The 22,388-nt window shown below is 61.8% G+C and overlaps 1 protein-coding gene across 1 annotated transcript; it reads right to left on the reverse strand.

Moving 5' to 3' along the window:
* Nucleotides 1-1,729: 1,729 nt before the first annotated feature.
* On the reverse strand, nt 1,730-22,364 carry LOC120748035 (A.superbus venom factor 1-like; the record flags this gene model as incomplete). The annotated part of the gene is made up of 17 exons (XM_040054110.2): nt 1,730-1,888; nt 3,355-3,518; nt 5,207-5,357; nt 5,453-5,548; nt 6,758-6,917; nt 7,003-7,078; nt 8,387-8,590; nt 8,670-8,756; nt 9,904-9,970; nt 11,960-12,172; nt 12,295-12,434; nt 13,661-13,746; nt 15,249-15,363; nt 17,442-17,642; nt 19,060-19,131; nt 19,664-19,793; nt 22,191-22,364. Coding segments are annotated over 17 exons (2,295 nt in total), but the record flags the coding sequence as incomplete, so codon positions are not given.
* Nucleotides 22,365-22,388: the final 24 nt, after the last annotated feature.

A 22,388-nucleotide genomic window follows, 5' to 3' on the forward strand; every position in this document is an offset into this window, starting at 1 on the left:
AAGGGGACAGGGGACAGGGGACAGGGGACAGGGGACATCGGGAGGGGACAGGGGACAGGGGACAGGGGACAGGGGACATCGGGAGGGGACAGGGGACAGGGGACAGGGGACAGGGGACATCGGGAGGGGACAGGGGACGTCGGGAGGGGACAGGGGACAGGGGACAGGGGACAGGGGACAGGGGACGTCGGGAGGGGACAGGGGACAGGGGACAGGGGACAGGGGACGTCGGGAGGGGACAGGGGACAGGGGACAGGGGACAGGGGTCAGGGGATGTCGGGAGGGGACAGGGGACAGGGGACAGGGGACAGGGGACAGGGGACATCGGGAGGGGACAGGGGACAGGGGACAGGGAACAGGGGACAGGGGACGTTGAGAGGGGACAGGGGACAGGGGACAGGGGACAGGGGACAGGAGACGTCGAGAGGGGACAGGGGACAGGGGATGTCGGGAGGGGACAGGGGACAGGGGACAGAGGACAGGGGACAGGGGATGTCAGGAGGGGACAGGGGACAGGGGACAGGGGACAGGGGACAGGGGACAGAGGACAGGGGACAGGGGATGTCAGGAGGGGACAGGGGACAGGGGACAGGGGACAGGGGACGTCGGGAGGGGACAGGGGACAGGGAACAGGGGACAGGGGACGTCGGGAGGGGACAGGGGACAGGGGACAGGGAACAGGGGACAGGGGACGTTGAGAGGGGACAGGGGACAGGGGACAGGGGACAGGGGACAGGGGACACGGGACAGGGGACGTCCCCAGGAGGGGCACGGAGAGGTGCAGGGGCGTGTGGGGACACGGTGGGGACACGGTGGGGACACGGTGGGGACAGGCAGGACACAGAGGGGGTGGCAGCGCTGCAGATAGAGGGGACAGGGGACGTTGGAGGACAGGGGGGGTGACAGGGACATTGCAGGTCACAGCAAGGGAGGGGACAAGGTCAGGATGGGACAGGGAGGTGACAAGGACACTCCAGGGAGGGGACAAGGTCAAGATGGGACATCCCAGGCCTTGGGAGGACACAGAGGGGACACGGAGGAGACATGGAGGTGACAAGGACACCTCAGTGAAGGGACAAGGTCAGGATGGGACAGGGAGGTGACAAGGACACTCCAGGGAGGTGACAAGGACACTCCAGGGAGGGGACAAGGTCAGGATGGGACAGGGAGGTGACAAGGACACCCCAAGGAGGGGACAAGGTCAGGATGGGACATCCCAGGACTTGGGAGGACACAGAGGGGACACGGAGGGGACATGGAGGGGACACGGAGGGGACAAGGACAACCCAGAGCATGGAGAGGGGACAGGATGGTGCTGGAACATGAAGAGGCCCAGTGGTGACAACGACAGGGTGACAGAGTGACAAGGTGACAAAGGACAAGGTCAGCCTGGGACATCCCAAGCCTTGAGAGGACAGAGAGGGGACAGGACACGGGGTGGGGACATGGAGGGGACAAACACGATGGTGGCCGTGGTGGCCACGGTGATGGGACGGGGTTGTCCCAGGCCACGAGGACACCCAGAGGTGACAGTCCCAGGTGACAGGGTGACAGGGTGACAAGGCCACGGGGGACGTGGTCAACCTGGGACATCCCAAGCCTTGAGAGGACACAGAGGACACGGAAGGGACAATGGTGGCCACGGTGATGGGACGGGGTTGTCCCAGGCCACGAGGACACCCAGAGGTGACAGTGCCAGGTGGCAGGTGACAGGGACAGGGACAGGTACCTCGGTGGAGCGTGCCACCAGCGCGTTGCGGTTCTCGATGCGGTACTTGACGGGGCTGGCGCGGCGCGGCAGCAGCACCGACACGTCCAGCTCCAGCTGCTGCTGCGTCTGCGCGTCCAGCTGGTACTGGGCCAGCGCTTGGAACACCAGGATGGTGGCCTGAGGGGACACCGGGGTCACCAGGGCTTGGGGACACCAGCTGGACACACAGCTGGTACTGGGCCAGCGCTTGGAACACCAGGATGGTGGCCTGAGGGGACACCGGGGTCACCAGGGCTTGGGGACACCAGCTGTGTGTCCACCAGGTACTGGGCAAGAGCTTGGAACACCAGGATGGTGGCCTGAGGGGACACCGAGGTCACCATGGCTTGGGGACACTGGTGGAGAGCCCACAAGGGTTCCTGGGTGGCCTTGGTGGCCTGAGGGGACACCGGGGTCACCAGGGCTTGGGGACACCAGCTGGACACACAGCTGGTACTGGGCCAGCGCTTGGAACACAAGGATGGTGGCCTGAGGGGACACTGAGGTCACCATGGCTTGGGGACACCAGCTGGACACACAGCTGGTACTGGGCCAGCGCTTGGAACACCAGGATGGTGGCCTGAGGGGACACCGGGGTCACCAGGGCTTGGGGACACCAGCTGTGTGTCCACCAGGTACTGGGCCAGCGCTTGGAACACCAGGATGGTGGCCTGAGGGGACACCGAGGTCACCAGGGCTTGGGGACATTCGTGGAGAGTCCACAAGGGCTCCTGGGTGGCCTTGGTGGCCTGAGGGGACACCGAGGTCACCAGGGCTTGGGGACACCAGCTGTGTGTCCACCTGGCCCTGGGCCAGCGCTTGGAACACCAGGATGGTGGCCTGAGGGGACACCAGGGTCACCAGGGCTTGGGGACACCAGCTGTGTGTCCATCTGGTACTGGGCAAGAGCTTGGAGCACCAGGATGGTGACCTGAGGGGACACCGGGGTCACCGGGGCTTGGGGACACTGGTGGGGAGCCCACAAGGGCTCCTGGGTGGCCTTGGTGGCCTGAGGGGACACTGGGGTCACCAGGGCTTGGGGACACCAGCTGTGTGTCCACCAGGTACTGGGCCAGCGCTTGGAACACCAGGATGGTGGCCTGAGGGACATCAGAGTCACCATGGCTTGGGGACATTGGTGGAGATCTCACAAGGGCTCCTGGGTGGCCTTGGTGGCCTGAGGGGACACCGGGGTCACCAGGGCTTGGGGACACCAGCTGGACACACAGCTGGTACTGGGCCAGCGCTTGGAACACCAGGATGGTGGCCTGAGGGGACACCGAGGTCACCATGGCTTGGGGACACTGGGTGGAGAGTCCACAAGGGCTCCTGGATGGCCCTGGTGGCCTGGGAGGACAGGACGTCACCAGAGCTTGGGGACACCGGTAGAGAACCCACAAAGGCTCCTTGGTGCCCCAAAGGGACTCCTGGTGCCACCAGGGCTTGGGGACATCACCTGGAGCACCCCCAAAGCCTTCTGGGCGACCTTTGAGCTCCCTTTGTGCCACCCAAAAAAGAGAACCCCCGTCCCCGGCCACCGCCAGCGCCACCAGGTCCCCAGCTGGGACGTCCCCACGGGTGGCCGGGGTTGTCCCGTGTCCCACCTGCGTGGAGCCGTAGCCCCCTCCGTAGTAGTTCTGCTGGGCCAGCCACCGGACCACCGGCCCGGCCAGCTCCAGCTTCTTCATCTGCGCCAGGGCCAGCAGCGCGTAGGACGTGCCCTCGATGTTGTAGGTGCGGGCGTTGTGCTCCTCCCAGCTGGCCCCACCTGCGGGGACATTTGGGGACACCCTCAGCCAGCCGGGGACACCCGCGGCCACCCAAGTTACAGCCCCGGGTGTAGGCGGCATCTCGGGAGGATCCAAAGCCGCTCCTGGAGAAGCTCAAGAGAACCGAAAACCAGCTCGGCTGACCCCAGTTTAAATCCTTTTCCACCCCAAGGTGAGGTGTCACCTTTGAGAGCCTCAGGAGGACCCAAAATCACCTCCTCTGATCCCTAAATTCCAACCCCGGATGAGGATTCGGTTCTGGAGAACCTCAGGAGAACCCAAAACTACCTCCCCTAACCCCAATTTCAACCCCAAGGTGAGGTGTCACCTTTGAGAGCCTCAGGAGGACCCAAAATCACCTCCTCCGATCCCTAAATTCCAACCCTGGATGAGGATTCAGTTCTGGAGAACCTCAGGAGAACCCAAAATCACCTCCCCTGACCCCAATTTCAACCCTTTCCACAGCAAGGGAAGATGTCACCTTTGGAGAACCTCACCAAGACCCCAAACCACCTCCTTTCACCCCAATTTTCACCCTTCTTGAGGCATCACCTTTGGAGAATCTCACCAAGACCCCAAACCACCTCCTTTCACCCCGATTCCGACCCCTCTTGAGGTGTCACCTTTGGAGAACCTCACCAAGACCCCAAACCACCTCCTTTCACCCCAATTCTGACCCCTGTTGAGGTGTCACCTTTGAAGAACCTCACCAAGACCCCAAACCACCTCCTTTCACCCCAATTCCGACCCCTGTTGAGGTGTCACCTTTGGAGAACCTCATGAAGACCCAAACCACCTCCTTTCACCCCGATTCCGACCCCTGTTGAGGCATCACCTTTGGAGAACCTCACCAAGACCCCAAACCACCTCCTTTCGCCCCGATTTTCACCCTTCTTGAGGTGTCACCTTTGGAGAACCTCACCAAGACCCCAAACCACCTCCTTCCACCCCAATTCTGACCCCTGTCGAGGCGTCACCTTTGGAGAACCTCACGAAGACCCCAAACCACCTCCTTTCACCCCGATTCCGACCCCTGTTGAGGCATCACCTTTGGAGAACCTCACCAAGACCCCAAACCACCTCCTTTCACCCTGATTCTGACCCCTGTCGAGGTATCACCTTTGGAGAACCTCACCAAGACCCCAAACCACCTCCTTTCACCCCGATTCCGACCCCTGTCGAGGCGTCACCTTTGAAGAACCTCACCAAGACCCCAAACCACCTCCTTTCACCCCGATTCCGACCCCTGTTGAGGTGACAGCTTTGGAGAACCTCACCAAGACCCCAAACCACCTCCTTTCGCCCCGATTCCGACCCCTGTTGAGGTGACAGCTTTGGAGAACCTCACCAAGACCCCAAACCACCTCCTTTCACCCCGATTCCGACCCCTGTTGAGGTGACAGCTTTGGAGAACCTCACCAAGACCCCAAACCACCTCCTTTCACCCCGATTCCGGCCCCTGTTGAGGCAGCACCTTTGGAGAACCTCACCAAGACCCAAACCCACCTCCTTTCATCCCAATTCTGACCCCTGTTGAGGTGTCACCTTTGGAGAACCTCACCAAGACCCTAAACCACCTCCTTTCACCCCGATTCTGACCCCTGTTGAGGTGTCACCTTTGGAGAACCTCACCAAGACCCCAAACCACCTCCTTTCACCCCGATTCTGACCCCTGTCGAGGCGTCACCTTTGGAGCGCCTCATGAGGACCTTCTCGCTCTTGAGCTTCCCGGCCAGGGCCAGCGCGTAGGACGCCAGGGCCACCGTGTAGGGCCGGGCCAGCTGCTCGTAGCGCCGGGCCAGGAAGCCGGCGGCTTTGGTGATGCTCTCGTCCAAGCTCTGGGAAGGAAGGGTGGAAAATCCGGGATCTCAGGTGGCTTCCACGAGGGTCCGGCCCCTGAGGAACGTCCCCGTCCCCGGGTGGGGTGACTCACGTTGACGTGGTCCTTGCAGACGTCCCGTGCCTCCTCCAGGGCGATGAGGACGAAGGCGGTGAGGGACACCTCGGGCTCGGCGCCTTGGTATCCCCCCTGCGGGGCGGGAAAGGGGAAAAACCTCGGGATCGGCCACGGCCCGAACGTCTGTCCTTGGCCGGGCTGGGGGACACCCAGGGGACACCCAGGGGACATCCAGGGGACAGCCAGGGGACATCCAAACTTCACCCAGGGGACACCCAGGGGACAGCCAGGGGACAGCCAGGGGACACCCAGGGGACACCCAGGGGACACCCAGGGGACAGCCAGGGGACAGCCAGGGGACACCCAGGGGACAGCCAGGGGACACCCAGGGGACACCCAGGGGACACCCAGGGGACACCCAGGGGACACCCAGGGGACATCCAGGGGACACCCAGGGGACATCCAGGGGACACAGAGGGGACATCCAGGGGACACCCAGGGGACACCCAAACTTCACCCAGGGGACATCCAGGGACACTCAAGGGACACCCAGGGGACATCCAGGGGACACCCAGGGGACACCCAAAGGACACTCAAACTTCACCCAAGGGACACCCAGGGGACACCCAAAGGAAACTCAAACTTCACCCAGGGGACATCCAGGGGACACCCAGGGGACATCCAGGGGACAGCCAGGGGACATCCAGGGGACAGCCAGGGGACACCCAGGGGACAGCCAGGGGACATCCAGGGGACAGCCAGGGGACACCCAGGGGACATCCAGGGGACATCCAAACTTCACCCAGGGGACACCCAAGGGACACCCAAGGGACACCCAGGGGACACCCAGGGGACACCCAGGGGACACCCAGGGGACACCCAGGGGACACCCAAAGGAAACTCAAACTTCACCCAGGGGACACCCAGGGGACACCCAGGGGACATCCAGGGGACACCCAGGGGACACCCAGGGGACACCCAAACTTCATCCAGGGGACACCCAGGGGACATCCAGGGGACACCCAAGGGACACCCAAGGGACACTCAAACTTCACCCAAGGAACACCCAAAACCCACCCAAACTTCAACCAAGGAGCACCCAAAGAATTCCTGAGGTTCACCTGACCTTCACCCAAGGAAGGTCCAAGGAACACCCGAGGAACACCCAAAAACCACCCAAGGTGACCTTCACCCAAGGAACATCCAAAACCCACCCAAACTTCAACCAAGGAGCACCCAAAGAATTCCTGAGGTTCATCCGACCTTCGCCCAAGGAACGCCCGAGGAACGCCCGAAGTTCACCAGACCTTCACCCCAAACCTCCACCCGAGGTCCCCCTACCACCATCTCCTTGTGGATGACGGGCGCGTCCTCCTGGAAGACGCCGTCCGGCTTCTGCTTGTTGAGGATGAGCCACTTGACGGGGCCGCAGATCTCGCCGTGCTCGATGTCCGTCAGCTTCCTGGCCATGGCGAACACCTTGACCACGTAGGCGGTCAACCTGGGGACGGGGACACCTGAGCGTCGCGTCGGGCCCTGTCACCTGGGCCGGGCCGTGGTGGCCGTGGCGGTGGTGGGACCCTCACCAGGTGCTGGAGGGGCGGTTGGTGAAGGCGGCGTAGGAGCTGTCGGGCTTGCGGAAGGCCAACTGCTGGGTGTAACCTGCCAGGAGATGGCCGCTGGTCAGCGTGAGGGGTGGCCAGCGGTGGCTTCAGGCCACCAGTGTCCTCCAGCTGTTGGACAACGTGAGGGGTGGCCAGTGGTGGCTTCAGGTCACCAGTGTCCTGCAGCTGTTGGACAACGTGAGGGGTGGCCAGTGGTGGCTTCAGGCCACCAGTGTCCTCCAACCATTGGACAGTGAGAGGGGTGGCCAGTGGTGGCCTCAGGTCACCAGTGTCCTCCAGCTGTTGGACAATGTGAGGGGTGGCCAGCGGTGGCTTCAGGCCACCAGTGTCCTCCAACCATTGGACAGTGAGAGGGGTGGCCAGTGGTGGCCTCAGGCCACCAGTGTCCTCCAGCTGTTGGACAACGTGAGGGGTGGCCAGAGATGGCCTCAGGCCACCAGTGTCCTCCAGCCATTGGTCAGTGGGAGGGGTGGCCGGAGATGACCTCAGGCCACCAGTGTCCTCCAGTTGTTGGACAACGTGAGGGGTGGCCATAGATGGCCTCAGGCCACCAGTGTCCTCCAGCTGTTGGACAACACGTGGGGTGGCCAGTGGTGGCCTCAGGTCATCAGTGTCCTCCAACCATTGGACAGTGAGAGGGGTGGCCGGAGGTGACCTCAGGCCACCAATGTCCTCCAGCTGTTGGACAATGAAAGGGGTGGCCAGAGATGGCCTCAGGCCACCAGTGTCCTCCAGCTGTTGGTCAATGCAAGGGGTGGCCAGAGGTGGCCTCAGGCCACCCACATCTCCGTCACTGGTCAACAAGAGGAGTGGCCAGGGGTGACTTTGGGCCACCAACATCCTCCAGACATTGGACAATGCAAGGAGCGTCCAGAGGTGGCTTCACCTGAACATCTTCAGGCCACCAAGGCCCTCCAACCGTTGGTCACCATAAGGAGCACCTGGAGGTGGCCTCAGGCCACCAACGCCCTCCAACCGTTGGTCAATGCAAGGGGTGGCTGGGGTTGACCTCAGGCCACCAACGTTCTCCAGCCGTTGGCCAACACAAGGGGTGTCCAGGGTTGACCTCAGGCCACCAACGTTCTCCAGCCGTTGGCCAACACAAAGAGCACCCACCCAAGGTGAGGAACCCTCAGGCCTCCAACCCACCCTTGGAGCCCATCCCAGTGCAAACCAGTAACTCTGGAGAGCCCGAACCGGCATCGCCCGACCCGGGTCTCCTTCGGAGAGGAGACCTTCTGCACCACCTCGGGTGGTGGGGACGTTCTGCGACCCCAGAGAGGACACCGAGGGACAATCCCACCGCCTCTGGGGACAATCCCACCGCTTTCGGGGCCGTTCCCACCTTTCCTGATCAGCTCGATGGCCCCGGCCCGGCGGTCGACGCCGAAGTTCTCCCACTGCTGGGTGTTGTCCAGGTAGTGGACGGCGATGACGGTGGGCGTCAGGGCGATCATGTTCTGCTCCCCGCAGCCCGACGGCGTCACGATCAGGTGCTTCAGCTTCTCCCCGTCGATGGACTTCTCCACCATGATGGACACGGGGTTGCCTGGGCCGGGAGGGGACTCGTCACGCCCCGGGGACCCTCGCGCCGCCTGGTCCCCGCGCGTCCCCTCCTCGGCGCTCACCCTGGATGCTGACTTTGGTCTCCGACTCCGTGTCGGGGACGATGTCCGAGAGATCGGCCGCCTTCACGCGCTCCTCCTGCACCCCGTCTGCGGGGCGGGGCGGGGCGGGGCAGGGCGGGGCCGGGCGTCACCCCAAATCCGCCCCGCGTCCCCCCGGCGGCGCTCAGCCCTGAGGTGGCCCGGCCCCACCCCGCATCAGGAGGTCCCCTTGTCCCTCCAGACCCTCCAGGGACACCCTGGGGTGTCCCTTCTCCCTTGAGGTGCCCCAGTTCCGTGGTAGGATGTCCCTTGTCCTCCAAGTTGTCCCAAACCTGGCCTTGGGAGGATCTCCTTGGTCCCCAGAGATGTCTCAGATCCATAGCAGGACTTCCCTTGCCCCCAAGGTGTCCTGAAGCCCCCATGGGACCTCCCTGGATCCCAAAGATGTCCCAAACCCACCATGGGACTTCCCTGGTCTCCAGAGATGTCCCCAATCCACAGTGGCATCTCCCTGGTGCCCAAAGATGTCCCAAACCCAGCGTGGGACCATCCCAGTCCCCAGAGACGTCCCAGACCCACCGTGGCACCTCCCTGGTCCTCAAAGATGTCCCAAACCCACAGCTGGACTTCCTTGGTCCCCGGAGATGTCCCAAACCCACCATGGGCCCTCCCTGGTCCTCAAAGATGTCCCAGACCCACCGTGGCACCTCCCTGGTCCCCAAAGATGTCCCAAACCCACGGTGGCACCATCCCAGTCCCCGGAGATGTCCCAGACCCACGGTGGCACCATCCCAGTCCCCAGAGATGTCCCAAACCCACCATGGCACCTCCCTGGTTCCCGGAGATGTCCCAGACCCACCGTGGGACCTCCCTGGTCCTCAAAGATGTCCCAGACCCACCGTGGCACCTCCCTGGTTCCCGGAGATGTCCCAAACCCACCGTGGCACCTCCCTGGTCCCCAGAGATGTCCCAGACCCACGGTGGCACCATCCCAGTCCCCAGAGATGTCCCAGACCCACCGTGGGACCTCCCTGGTCCTCAAAGATGTCCCAGACCCACCGTGGCACCTCCCTGGTTCCCGGAGATGTCCCAAACCCACCGTGGGACCATCCCAGTCCCCAGAGATGTCCCAGACCCACGGTGGCACCATCCCAGTCCCCAGAGATGTCCCAGACCCACGGTGGCACCATCCCAGTCCCCAGAGATGTCCCAGACCCACGGTGGCACCATCCCAGTCCCCAGAGATGTCACTCACTGACTCCCTTGTTCTGCGGGTCCAGCTCGACGATCTTCACCGTCTTCTCCAGCCGCATCCCCTCGGGCTGTGGGGCAGGGTCCCGCTGAGGGTGGGGCAGGGTCTGGGGTCCTCCCCATCCCAACCCCTCCCAGTATAAACCAGTACCCCCGGTGACACAGGTGTCCTGAGGGGACAACGCTCCATCCCGGGATGAACCACAGAACCGACCCAGGGTGGAGAAGACCTTTGAGATCATCCTGAGCCCAGCCTGTGACCCAGACCTAAACGCCTCCGGGGACGGTGACTCCACCTGGGCCTTCCAGCACCTGACCGCCCTTTGAGAAGAACTTCTTCCTAATGTCCAGCCTAAACCTCTCCAGCTTCAGGCCCTGTCCTCTTGTCCTGTCGGTGGTCATCCAGGAGAAGAGCCCGACCCACACCTGGCCGGACCCTCCTGTGGAGAGCGGTGGGGTCTCCTCTGAGCCTCGTCTTCTCCAGGATAAACATCCCAGTGCTCCTCGCTGGACTGGTGCTCCACACCCTTCTCTGGCCACGCTCCGGCCCCTCCGTGTCCATCCCGAACTGGGAGATCCAGAGATGGACACGGCGCTGGAGGTGTGGCCTCACCCGTGTCCAGCACGGGAGGACAATCCCTGCCCTGCTCCTGGTGGCCACACCGTTCCTGATCCAGGCCAGGTGCCACTGGCCATCTTGGGCCACCTGGGCACACTAATGGCCACTGTCCAGCCTGCGGTCCACCAGTGCCACCTGATGTCCATCAGTGCCACCACCCAGTCTGATGTCCACCAGTGCCACCAGGTCCATCAGTGCCACCTGCTGTCCATCAGTGCCACCAGGTCCTTTTCTGTCCAGCCTGCTGTCCATCACTGTCCAGCCTGCGGTCCATCAGTGCCACCAGGTCCACTAGTGCCACCTGATGTCCATCAGTGCCACCAGGTCCCTTTCTGCCTGGCTGCTGTCCAGTCTGATGTCCATCACTGTCCAGCTTCCTGTCCATCAGGGTCACCAGGTCCATCTTTGTCACCTGATGTCCATCAGTGCCACACCCAGTCTGATGTCCATCAGTGCCACCAGGTCCATCTTTGTCACCTGATGTCCATCAGTGCCACACCCAGTCTGATGTCCATCAGTGCCACCAGGTCCTTTTCTGTCCAGTCTGATGTCCATCACTGTCCAGCCTGCTGTCCATCAGTGTCACCTGATGTCCACCAGTGCCACCTGCTGTCCATCACTGTCCAGCCTGCGGTCCATCAGTGTCACCGGGTCCATCATTGTCACCTGATGTCCATCAGTGCCACCACCCAGTCTGATGTCCACCAGGGTCACCAGGTCCATCAGTGTCACCTGATGTCCACCAGTGCCACCAGGTCCTTTTCTGTCCAGTCTGATGTCCATCACTGTCCAGCCTGCTGTCCATCAGTGCCACCAGGTCCATCAGTGTCACCTGATGTCCACCAGTGCCACCAGGTCCTTTTCTGTCCAGTCTGATGTCCATCACTGTCCAGCCTGCTGTCCATCAGTGCCACCAGGTCCATCAGTGCCACCTGATGTCCATCACTGTCCAGCCTGCTGTCCATCAGTGTAACCTGATGTCCATCAGGGTCACCAGGTTCATCAGTGTCCCCTGATGTCCACCAGTGCCACCAGGTCCCTTTCTGCCTGGCCACTGTCCAGCCTGATGTCCATCAGTGTCCCCTGATGTCCACCAGTGCCACCAGGTCCCTTTCTCTCTGGTCACTCCTGGGGGTTGCTGTGGCCCAAGTGCAGGACCTGGCGCTCGGTCTCCTTGTGTTTGTCCCCTGTCCCCAGCCTGTCCAGGTCCCTCTGCAGAGCCCCCCCACCCCCAGGAGACCCAGCTTGGTGTCACCTGCACAGGTGCCCAGGCCCTTGGTCACACCTGTGGTCGGCCTGACCTCACCCACCAAGACATCGAACGAAAACATCCCACCAACAAAGACCTCAAACCCCACCGGCCGCACGCCGACCCCTCGGGGACGCCGCCGGGAGGTGACACCGCTGCCGAGAGAGGCCACCTCGAGGAACGGAGGCTCACCACCACTCGCAGCTTCTTCTTGACGCCGTCGCCCACGTACTGGTTGCGGACGGCGGCCTTGACCTCGACGTCCAGCAGCCCCAGCTTGAGGGGGACGATGACGAAGGACACGGTGCGCGAGGACTCGGCCTTCATGCGCAGCACCTGCTGGTAGCGCTGCCTGGCCGTGGACGGGCTGCACAGGTCCGGGTTGTGGACCAGCTCCACGCGCACCTGGGCCGGGGACAGGCGAGGTGGGGTTGGTCACACCCGGTGGGGTGGGGTCGTGATGTCCTCCACTCCCCCCAAAAAATAATGAAATTCCCAAAAAATGATGAGATTCGTCCCCGACCGACCGTGATGTCGCGCAGCCAGTAGTTGTAGAGGATGGCGCGGATCTCCACCTGCTCGTTCCTCACCACCGAGTAGGGCAGGCGCAGGTCGATGAAGAAGTCCTTCATCACCGTGATCTCGTAGGGGTCGGCCACGCACAGCCCTGGGGTCGGGGACACCGGGGGGGTTTGGGGGGTTGGGGTTTGGGGGGGGGCGCCTGGTGTCCTCCCCAAAGGTGGACCCGAGGCCTTCAGAGGTCCCCGGAAAGTCCAGGGAGGCCTCAGGAGGTTTAGGAGATCCGTAGAGATCCCAGAGTGTTCCCAAGGTTTGGGGGATCCATTGAGATCCCAGAGTGTTCCCAAGGTTTAGGAGATCCATCAAGAATTGCAGGATCCTCCCAGGGTTTAGGAGATCCGTCAAGAACTGTGGGATCCTCCCAAGGTTTGGGGGATCCATCAAGAACTGTGGGATCCTCCCAGGGTTTAGGGGATCCATCAAGATCCCAGAGTTCTCCCAAGGTTTAGGGGATCCATCAAGACCCCAGAGTGTTCCCAAGATTTAGAAGATCCGTCAAGACCCACAGAGTCTTCCCAAGGTTTAGGAGATCCATCAAGAATTGCAGGATCCTCCCAAGGTTTAGGAGATCCGTCAAGAACTGTGGGATCCTCCCAGGGTTTAGGGGATCCATCAAGAACTGTGGGATCCTCCCAGGGTTTAGGAGATCCATCACGATCCCAGAGTTCTCCCAAGGTTTAAGGGATCCATCAAGAACTGTGGGATCCTCCCAAGGTTTGGGGGATCCATCAAGAACTGTGGGATCCTCCCAAGGTTTAAAAGGTTCTTTGAATCCCAAGGATTTTCCCAAGCTTTAGGGGATCCATCAAACCCCAGAGAGCTCTCCCAAAGTTCAGGAGATCCCTTGAATCCCACGGAATTCTCCCAAAGCTTAGGAGATCCCTTGAATCCCACGGAATTCTCCCAATGTTCAGGAGATCCCTTGAATCCCACGGAATTCTCCCAGAGTTTAGGAGACCCCTTGAATCCCACGGAATTCTCCCAATGGTTAGGAGATCCCTTGAATCCCATGGAATTCTCCCAAAGTTTAGGAGATCCCTTGAATCCCACGGAATTCTCCCAAAGTTCAGGAGATCCCTTGAATCCCACGGAATTCTCCCAGTGGTTAGGAGATCCAAGTCCCAGGGAGACCCCGCAAATCCCAAGGACGGCCGCCAAGCTTTGGGACATCTCCCCCTCAGATTTTGGGGATCCCTCAAATCCCAGCCAAGCCCTCCAGGCTTCAGGAGACCCTTCAGGTCCCAGGGATCCCCCACAAGGTCCGGGGACCTTCTGCTGACCCCAGGAACCTCCTCATCCTCCACGACCCGGTACCTTTGGAGGGCGAGAGGCTGACGGCCAGGACCTCCCAGGTGGTGATGGAGTCCTTCAGGTACACGGGCAGCGTCTTGGCCGACACCCTGGCGCGGACAGGAGGGGACGGGAGTCACCAGGGGGGTCACGGCCCACCCCCGGCCAGGCTCAGGGGGAGTCACCACGGGACTTCCACGGTCCCCAGAGAGGTCCCAGACCCACAGCGGGGTTCTCCGGGTCCCCAGAGATGTCCCAAACCCACAGCGGGGTTCTCCAGGTCCCCAGAGATGTTCCAGACCCACAGCGGGGACTTTCCTGGTCCCCAGAGATGTCCCAGACCCACAGCTGGGGCTTTCCTGGTCCCCAGAGATGTCCCAGACCCACAGCAGGGTTCTCCGGGTCCCCAGAGATGTCCCAGACCCACAGCTGGGACTTTCCTGGTCCCCAAAGAGGTCCCAGACCCACAGCGGGGTTCTCCAGGTCCCCAGAGATGTTCCAGACCCACAGCTGGGACTTTCCTGGTCCCCAAAGAGGTCCCAGACCCACAGTGGGGTTCTCCTGGTCCCCACAGATGTTCCAGACCCACAGCTGGGCTTTCCTGGTCCCCAGAGAGGTCCCAAACCCACAGCTGGGACTTTCCTGGTCCCCAGAGATGTTCCAGACCCACAGCGGGGTTCTCCGGGTCCCCAGAGATGTTCCAGGCCCACAGCTGGGACTTTCCTGGTCCCCAAAGATGTCCCAAACCCACAGCTGGACCTCTCTCATCCCCAGAGATGTTCCAAATCCACAGTGGGATTCTCCTGGTCCCCAAAGTTGTTCCAAACCCACAGTTGGACTTCCCTGGTCCCCAGAGAGATCCCAGACCCACAACTGGGTTCTCCTGGTCCCCAAAGTTGTTCCAAACCCACAGTGGGACCTCCCTGGTCCCCAGAGATGTCCCAAACCCACAGCTGGACTTTCCTGGTGCCCACAGATGTCCCAAGGCCACAGTGGGACTTCGTGGTCCCCACAGATGTTCTCAGACCCACAGTTGGACTTCCCTGGTCCCCAGAGATGTCCCAAAACCACAGCTGGACCTCCCTGGTGCCCACAGATGTCACAAGGCCACAGTGGGACTTTCCTGGTGCCCACAGATGTTCCAGACCCACAGTGGGACCTCTCTCATCCCCAGAGATGTCCCAAAACCACAGCTGGAACTTTCTGGTCCCCACAGATGTTCTCAGACCCACAGCTGGAACTTTCTGGTCCCCACAGATGTTCTCAGACCCACAGCTGGAACTTTCTGGTCCCCACAGATGTTCTCAGACCCACAGCTGGACTTCCCTGGTGCCCAAAGATGTCCCAAACCCACAGCCGGACCTCCCTCATCCCCACAGATGTCCCAGACCCACAGATCCCCACCCCAGGCAGGGCCAGGAGCTTGGAGATGACCCCTGAGTGGACCAAGAAGTCCTGAGGATGGACCAGGAGGTTAGAGGTGACCTCTGGATTTGGTGCGACCACCTCTGGCCTCCAGAGACGTCCGAGCCGGACGGGGACAGGGCGGCCAGGCCCAGGCTGGGCCGTGGGGTGGGGTGGGAGGGTGGTGGGACAGGAGGTCCTGGCTCACCCCAGCTCGTTGGGTGGCTCCGTCAGCTGCTCCACCTGCCACATCCAGCTCTCGGGGAAGAGGCTCCTGGAGACGATGTCCGAGTCCGGCGAGAAGAGATCGTCCTCCTCCTGGCCTGGGAGTGGTGGCATCGGCCCTCTCGAACGTGGACTCAGGGCTGCGAGCCCTGAGTGGAGCCGGTATCACCCCAGCGCCACCTCAGTGCCACCTCAGTGCCACCACAGTGCCACCCACTGCCACCCAGTGTCACCCAGAATCACCACAGTGCCACCCACTGCCACCCAGTGTCACCCAGAGTCACCACAGTGTAACCCAGTGTCACCCCAGTGTCACCCCAGTGTCACCCAGTGTCACCCAGTGTCACCCAGTGACACCCAGTGCCATCCAGTGTCACCCAGAGTCACCACAGTGTCACCACAGTGCCACCCAGTGTCACCCAGTACCACCCAGTGTCACCCAGTGCCACCCAGTGCCACCCAGTGCCACCCAGTGCCACCCAGTGCCACCCGGTGCCACCTCTTGTCTTGCCCAAGCAAGGCCACCCAACTGCCACTCGAGCATTGCCCAATGTTCATCCAAGGGCTGTCCAAGGAATGCCCGAGGGTCACCTGACCTTCGCCTGAGGAATGACCCAAACCCACCCAAGACTCTCACAACCTTCACCCAAGCTCCACCTGAGGAACACCCAAGGAGCGCCCGAGGTTCACCTGACCTTCACCCAAGGAATGTCCAAGGAAAGGCCAAGGAACACCCAAGGTTCTCCTGACCTTCACCAAGGAACACCCAAGGAACACCCAAGGAACATCCGATGTTCAACCAAAGTTCACCAAGGAACACCCAAAACCCACCCAAGACACTCCCAAGCTCCACCTGAGGATGTCCAAGGAGCCCCTGAGGTTCACCTGACCTTCTCCTAAGGAAAGTCCAAGGAATGTCCAAAGAACAACCCAAGGAACATCCCAGGTTCTCCTGAGGTTCACCAAGGAACACCCAAGGAACATCCGACCTTCACCCGAGCTTTGCTCAAGAAAAACGTCTCGACTTCACCCGAGGTTCACCAAGGAACACCCAAGGAACACCCAAGGTTCTCCTGAGGTTCACCAAGGAACACCCAAAACCCACCCAAGGCCCTGCCAACCTTCACCCAAGCTCCACCTGAGCAACAACCAAGGAGAGCTTGAGGTTCACCTGACCTTCTCCTAAGGAAAGTCCAAGGAAAGGCCAAGGAACGCCCAAGGTTCTCCTGACCTTCACCGAGGAACACCCAAGGAACACTCAAGGAACATCCGACCTTCACCCGAGCTTTGCTCAAGAATAACGCCTCAACTTCACCCCAGGTTCACCAAGGAACACCCAAGGAACATCCGATGTTCAACCAAAGTTCACCAAGGAACACCCAAAACCCACCCAAGACACTCCCAAGCTCCACCTGAAGAACACCCAAGGAGTGCCTGAGGTTCACCTGACCTTCCCCTAAGGAAAGTCCAAGGAATGTCCAAGCAACACCCAAGGTTCTCCTGACATTTTGGCTCAAGGAAGACGCCTCAGCTTCACCCGAGGCTCACCAAAGAACACCCAAAACCCATCCAGGACCCTGCCAACCTTCACCCAAGCTCCACCTGAGCAACAACCAAGGAGAGCTTGAGGTTCACCTGACCTTCTCCTAAGGAAAGTCCAAGGAAAGGCCAAGGAACACCCCAGGTTCTCCTGACCTTCACCAAGGAACACCCAAGGAACACTCAAGGAACATCCAAGGAACATCTGACCTTCACCCGAGCTTTGCTCAAGAAAAACGCCTCAACTTCACCCGAGGCTCACCAAGGAACACCCAAGGAACATCCGATGTTCAACCAAAGTTCACCAAGGAACATCCAAAACCCACCCAAGACACTCCCAAGCTCCACCTGAAGAACACCCAAGGAGTGCCTGAGGTTCACCTGACCTTCCCCTAAGGAAAGTCCAAGGAAAGGCCAAGGAACGCCCAAGGTTCACCTGACCTTCACCAAGGAACACCCAAGGAACATCCAACCTTCACCCAAGCTTTGCTCAAGAAAAACGCCTCGACTTCACCCGAGGCTCACCAAAGAACACCCAAACCCCATCCATGACCCTCCCAACCTTCACCCAAGCTCCACCCGAGGTTCCCCCCACCACCCCCGACCTTCTCCCGCCCCACCACGGCCCAGCACTTGCTTCTGGCCAGCCCGGTGCTGGGCGACATGTTCTGCTGGTCCCGCTTGGCCTTGATGTACGTGCAGCAGTCGAGGAAGGCGCGGACGCAGGACTCGCCCTCCTGGATGTACTCGGTCCTCTTCTGGCAGCTGTGTCCCATCGGGTTGTCCTTCATCCCGTCCTCGCAGCACTTCCGCTCCAGCTTGTCCGAGTACTCGGCCGCTGCCGGACACCGGGACACGGGGACACGGCTGGGACCGGCGCCGGCAGCGCTCGGGAACGGGGACATCCGGGGTGTGGGACACTGGTGGCACTTGGGAATGGGGACATCCGGGGTGTGGGACACTGTGGTGGCACTTGGGGGTGTGGGACACTGTGGTGGCACTTGGGGGTGTGGGACACTCTGGTGGCACTTGGGGGTGTGGGACACTCTGGTGGCTCTTTGGGAATGGGGACATCTGGGGTGTGGGACACTGTGGTGGCACTTGGGGGTGTGGGACACTCTGGTGGCTCTTGGGGGTGTGGGACACTCTGGTGGCTCTCGGGAACGGGGACATCCGGGGTGTGGGACACTGTGGTGGCTCTTGGGAATGGGGACATCTGGGGTGTGGGACACTGGTGGCACTTGGGGGTGTGGGACACTGTGGTGGCTCTCGGGAACGGGGACATCCGGGGTGTGGGACACTCTGGTGACACTTGGGAATGGGGACATTGGGGGTGTGGGACACTGTTGTGGCTCTTGAGGGTGTGGGGACCTCAGGGTTGTGGGACACTCTGGTGGCACTTGAGGGTGTGGGACACTGTGGTGGCTCTCGGGAACGGGGACATCCGGGGTGTGGGACACTCTGGTGGCACTTGGGGGTGTGGGACACTGTGGTGGCTCTTGAGGGTGTGGGACACTCTGGTGGCTCTTGGGAGTGTGGGACATCTGGGGTGTGGGACACTGGTGGCTCTTGGCGGTGTGGGACACTCTGGTGGCTCTCAGGAATGGGGACATCGGGGGTGTGGGACACTCTGGTGGCTTTTTGGGATACGTTGACATCCGGAGTGTGGGACACTCTGGTGGCACTTGGGAATGGGGACATCCGGGGTGTGGGACACTGTTGTGGCTCTTGAGGGTGTGGGGACCTCAGGGTTGTGAGACACTCTGGTGGCACTTGAGGGTGTGGGACACTGGTGGCTCTTGGGGGTGTGGGGATCTCAGGGGTGTGGGACACTCTGGTGGCTCTTTGGGAATGGGGACATCGGGGGTGTGGGACACTCTGGTGGCTCTTGGGAGTGTGGGACACTGGTGGCTCTTGGGAATGGGGACATCCGAGGTGTGGGACACTGGTGGCTCTTGGCGGTGTGGGACACTCTGGTGGCTCTTTGGGATATGGGACACTCTGGTGGCCCTCAGGGACGTGGGACTCTGTGGTGGCCTTTGGGATGCTGTGGGACATGGGACACGGATGTCCCTCAAGGACACGGGACACTTTGGCATCTTCAGGGACATGGGACATTGGTGTCCTTCAGGGACATGGGACACTTTGGCAGCCTCAGGGACACCCTGGTGACCCCCAAGGGCTCAGGACACCGCAGGGTTCCTGGGGACAAGGGACAAGGGCCAAGGGACAAGGGCCACCCCAGTGCCACCTACCCTTGGTGCCCTTGTACTCGGCGAGTGCCAGCGAGCGGCGCTTGCGTTTGGCAGGCTGGGGACACAGGACCTCTGGGGACACAGGGGACACCGGTCAGGACCCCGCGGTGTCCCAGGTGTCACATCCCAAAGATGCCCCACCCCTGAGGTGTCACCTCTCCCACCCCTGAGGTGTCACCTCTCCCACCCCTGAGGTGTCACCTCTCCCACCCCTGAGGTGTCACACTGCCACATGCTCGGAACGTCACACTCCCAAGGTGTCACCTCCCCATCCCCAAGGTGTCACATGCCTGAAGTGTCACCTCTCCCACCCATGAGGTGTCACACTGCCACATGGAGCTGTCACCATCCCCGTCCTCCGGGTGTCATCACATCCTTACGGTGTCACCTCCCCTGTCCCTGAGATGTCACCTCCTCATCCCCAAAGTGCCACCTCCCCTGTCCCTGAGGTGCCACATGCTTGAAGTGCCACCTTCTCCATCCCTGAGGTGTCACCTCCCCATCCCTAAATGTCACCTCCCCCATCCCCAAGCTGTCACCTCCTCTGTCCCCGAGGTGCCACCCCCTGTCCCCGAGGTGCCACCTCATCTGTCCCAGGTCCTACCTGACCGCTGCGGGGTGGACACCTGGACGTTGGTGGCCAGGCTCAGGCCGGCGTCCGCGAAGACCCCGACGTTGTCCCTGCCACTGCCCGGCGTGCAGCCGATGTCACCTCTCTCCACCGTGTCCCAAACCTGCGCCCACAGGGGACAGCTGTGACAGCTGTGACGGCCACTGCCACCACCCAGGGACAGTAGGGACAGCTGTGACGGCCACTGCCACCATCCAGGGACAGTAGGGACAGCTGTGATGGCCACTGCCACCATCCAGAGATGATGGGGACAGCTGTGATGGCCACTGCCACCACCCAGGGACAGCAGGGACAGCTGTGACAGCCACTGCCACCACCCAGGGACAGCAGGGACAGCTGTGACAGCCACTGCCACCATCCAGGGACAGCTGTGACAGCTGTGATGGCCACTGCCACCATCCAGGGATGATGGGGACAGCTGTGACAGCCACTGCCACCACCCAGGGACAGCTGTGACAGCTGTGACAGCCACTGCCACCACCCAGGGACAGCTGTGACAGCTGTGACAGCCACTGCCACCATCCAGGGATGATGGGGACAGCTGTGACAGCCACTGCCACCACCCAGGGACAGCTGTGACAGCTGTGACAGCCACTGCCACCACCCAGGGACAGCTGTGACAGCTGTGACAGCCACTGCCACCACCCAGGGATGATGGAGACAGCTGTGACGGCCACTGCCACCACCCAGGGACAGCTGTGACAGCTGTGACAGCCACCGCCACCATCCAGGGATGATGGGGACAGCTGTGACGGCCACTGCCACCATCCAGGGATGATGGGGACACCTGTGATGGCCACTGCCACCATCCAGGGATGATGGGGACAGCTGTGATGGCCACTGCCACCACCCAGGGACAGTAGGGACAGCTGTGACAGCCACTGCCACCATCCAGGGACAGCTGTGACAGCCACTGCCACCATCCAGGGACAGTAGGGACAGCTGTGACAGCCATTGCCACCACCCAGGGACAGCTGTGACAGCTGTGACAGCCACTGCCACCATCCAGGGATGATGGGGACAGCTGTGACGGCCACTGCCACCATCCAGGGACAGCTGTGACAGCTGTGATGGCCACTGCCACCATCCAGGGACAGCTGTGACAGCTGTGATGGCCACTGCCACCATCCAGGGACAGCTGTGACAGCTGTGATGGCCACTGCCACCATCCAGGGACAGCTGTGACAGCTGTGATGGCCACTGCCACCATCCAGGGACAGTAGGGACAGCTGTGACGGCCACTGCCACCACCCAGGGACAGCAGGGACAGCTGTGACAGCCACTGCCACCACCCAGGGACAGCAGGGACAGCTGTGACGGCCACTGCCACCATCCAGGGACAGCTGTGACAGCTGTGACAGCCACTGCCACCACCCAGGGACAGTGGGGACAGCTGTGACGGCCACTGCCACCACCCAGGGACAGCTGTGGCAGCTGTGACGGCCACTGCCACCACCCAGGGACAGTAGGGACAGCTGTGATGGCCACTGCCACCACCCAGGGACAGCTGTGACAGCTGTGACAGCCACCGCCACCATCCAGGGATGATGGGGACAGATGTGACGGCCACTGCCACCACCCAGGGACAGCAGGGACAGCTGTGACAGCCACTGCCACCACCCAGGGACAGCTGTGACAGCTGTGACAGCCACTGCCACCACCCAGGGACAGCTGTGACAGCTGTGACAGCCACTGCCACCACCCAGGGACAGTAGGGACAGCTGTGACGGCCACTGCCACCACCCAGGGACAGCTGTGACAGCTGTGACAGCCACTGCCACCACCCAGGGACAGTAGGGACAGCTGTGACGGCCACTGCCACCATCCAGGGACAGCAGGGACATGGACAGCTGTGACGGCCACCACCAGGGACAGGGGACAGGGACAACCATGATGACCACCATCAGGGGACAGCAGGGACAGGGACAGTTGTGACAGCCATCACCAGGGGACAGTGGGGACAGGGACAACCATGACGGCCACCATCAGGGAACAGCAGGGACAGGGACAAAGTGACAGCCACCACCCAGGGACAGGGGACAGGGACAACCATGATGGTCACCACCAGGGGACAGCGGGGACAGGGACAGCTGTTGATGGCCACCACCAGGGGACAGCGGGGACAGGGACAGTTGTGACGGCCATCACCAGGGGACAGCAGGGACAGGGACAAAGTGTCAGCCACCACCCAGGGACAGGGGACAGGAAGAACCATGACGGTCACCACCAGGGGACAGTGGGGACAGGGTCAGCTGTGATGGTCACCACCAGGGACAGGGGACAGGGACAACCATGATGACCACCATCAGGGGACAGAGGGGACAGGGACAGTTGTGACAGCCATCACCAGGGGACAGTGGGGACAGGGACAATCCTGATGGCCACCACCAGGGGACAGCGGGGACAGGGACAGCTGTTGATGGCCACCACCCAAGGACACTGGGGACGCCCACGACGGCCACGGCCACCCCTTGGGGACACCGAGGACAGGGCCACCCACCCTGCTCTGGGTGAGCCTGTTCTTCTTGCTGAGGACGAAGACGCCCTTGTCCACGGCCACCAGCCCCACGTGGGACTTGTGGTCGCCCTCGATGCGCAGCCTCATCGGCGTCCCCGGCTCGTGGACGCGGTTGTCACCTTCCGTCGCCCCCTTCACCACCAGCTGCCGCCGACACGGAGCGGGTGACGTCCCCAGGAT

This window comes from Hirundo rustica, unplaced genomic scaffold (assembly GCF_015227805.2).
Source record: "Hirundo rustica isolate bHirRus1 unplaced genomic scaffold, bHirRus1.pri.v3 scaffold_450_arrow_ctg1, whole genome shotgun sequence".
NCBI lineage: Eukaryota > Metazoa > Chordata > Aves > Passeriformes > Hirundinidae > Hirundo > Hirundo rustica.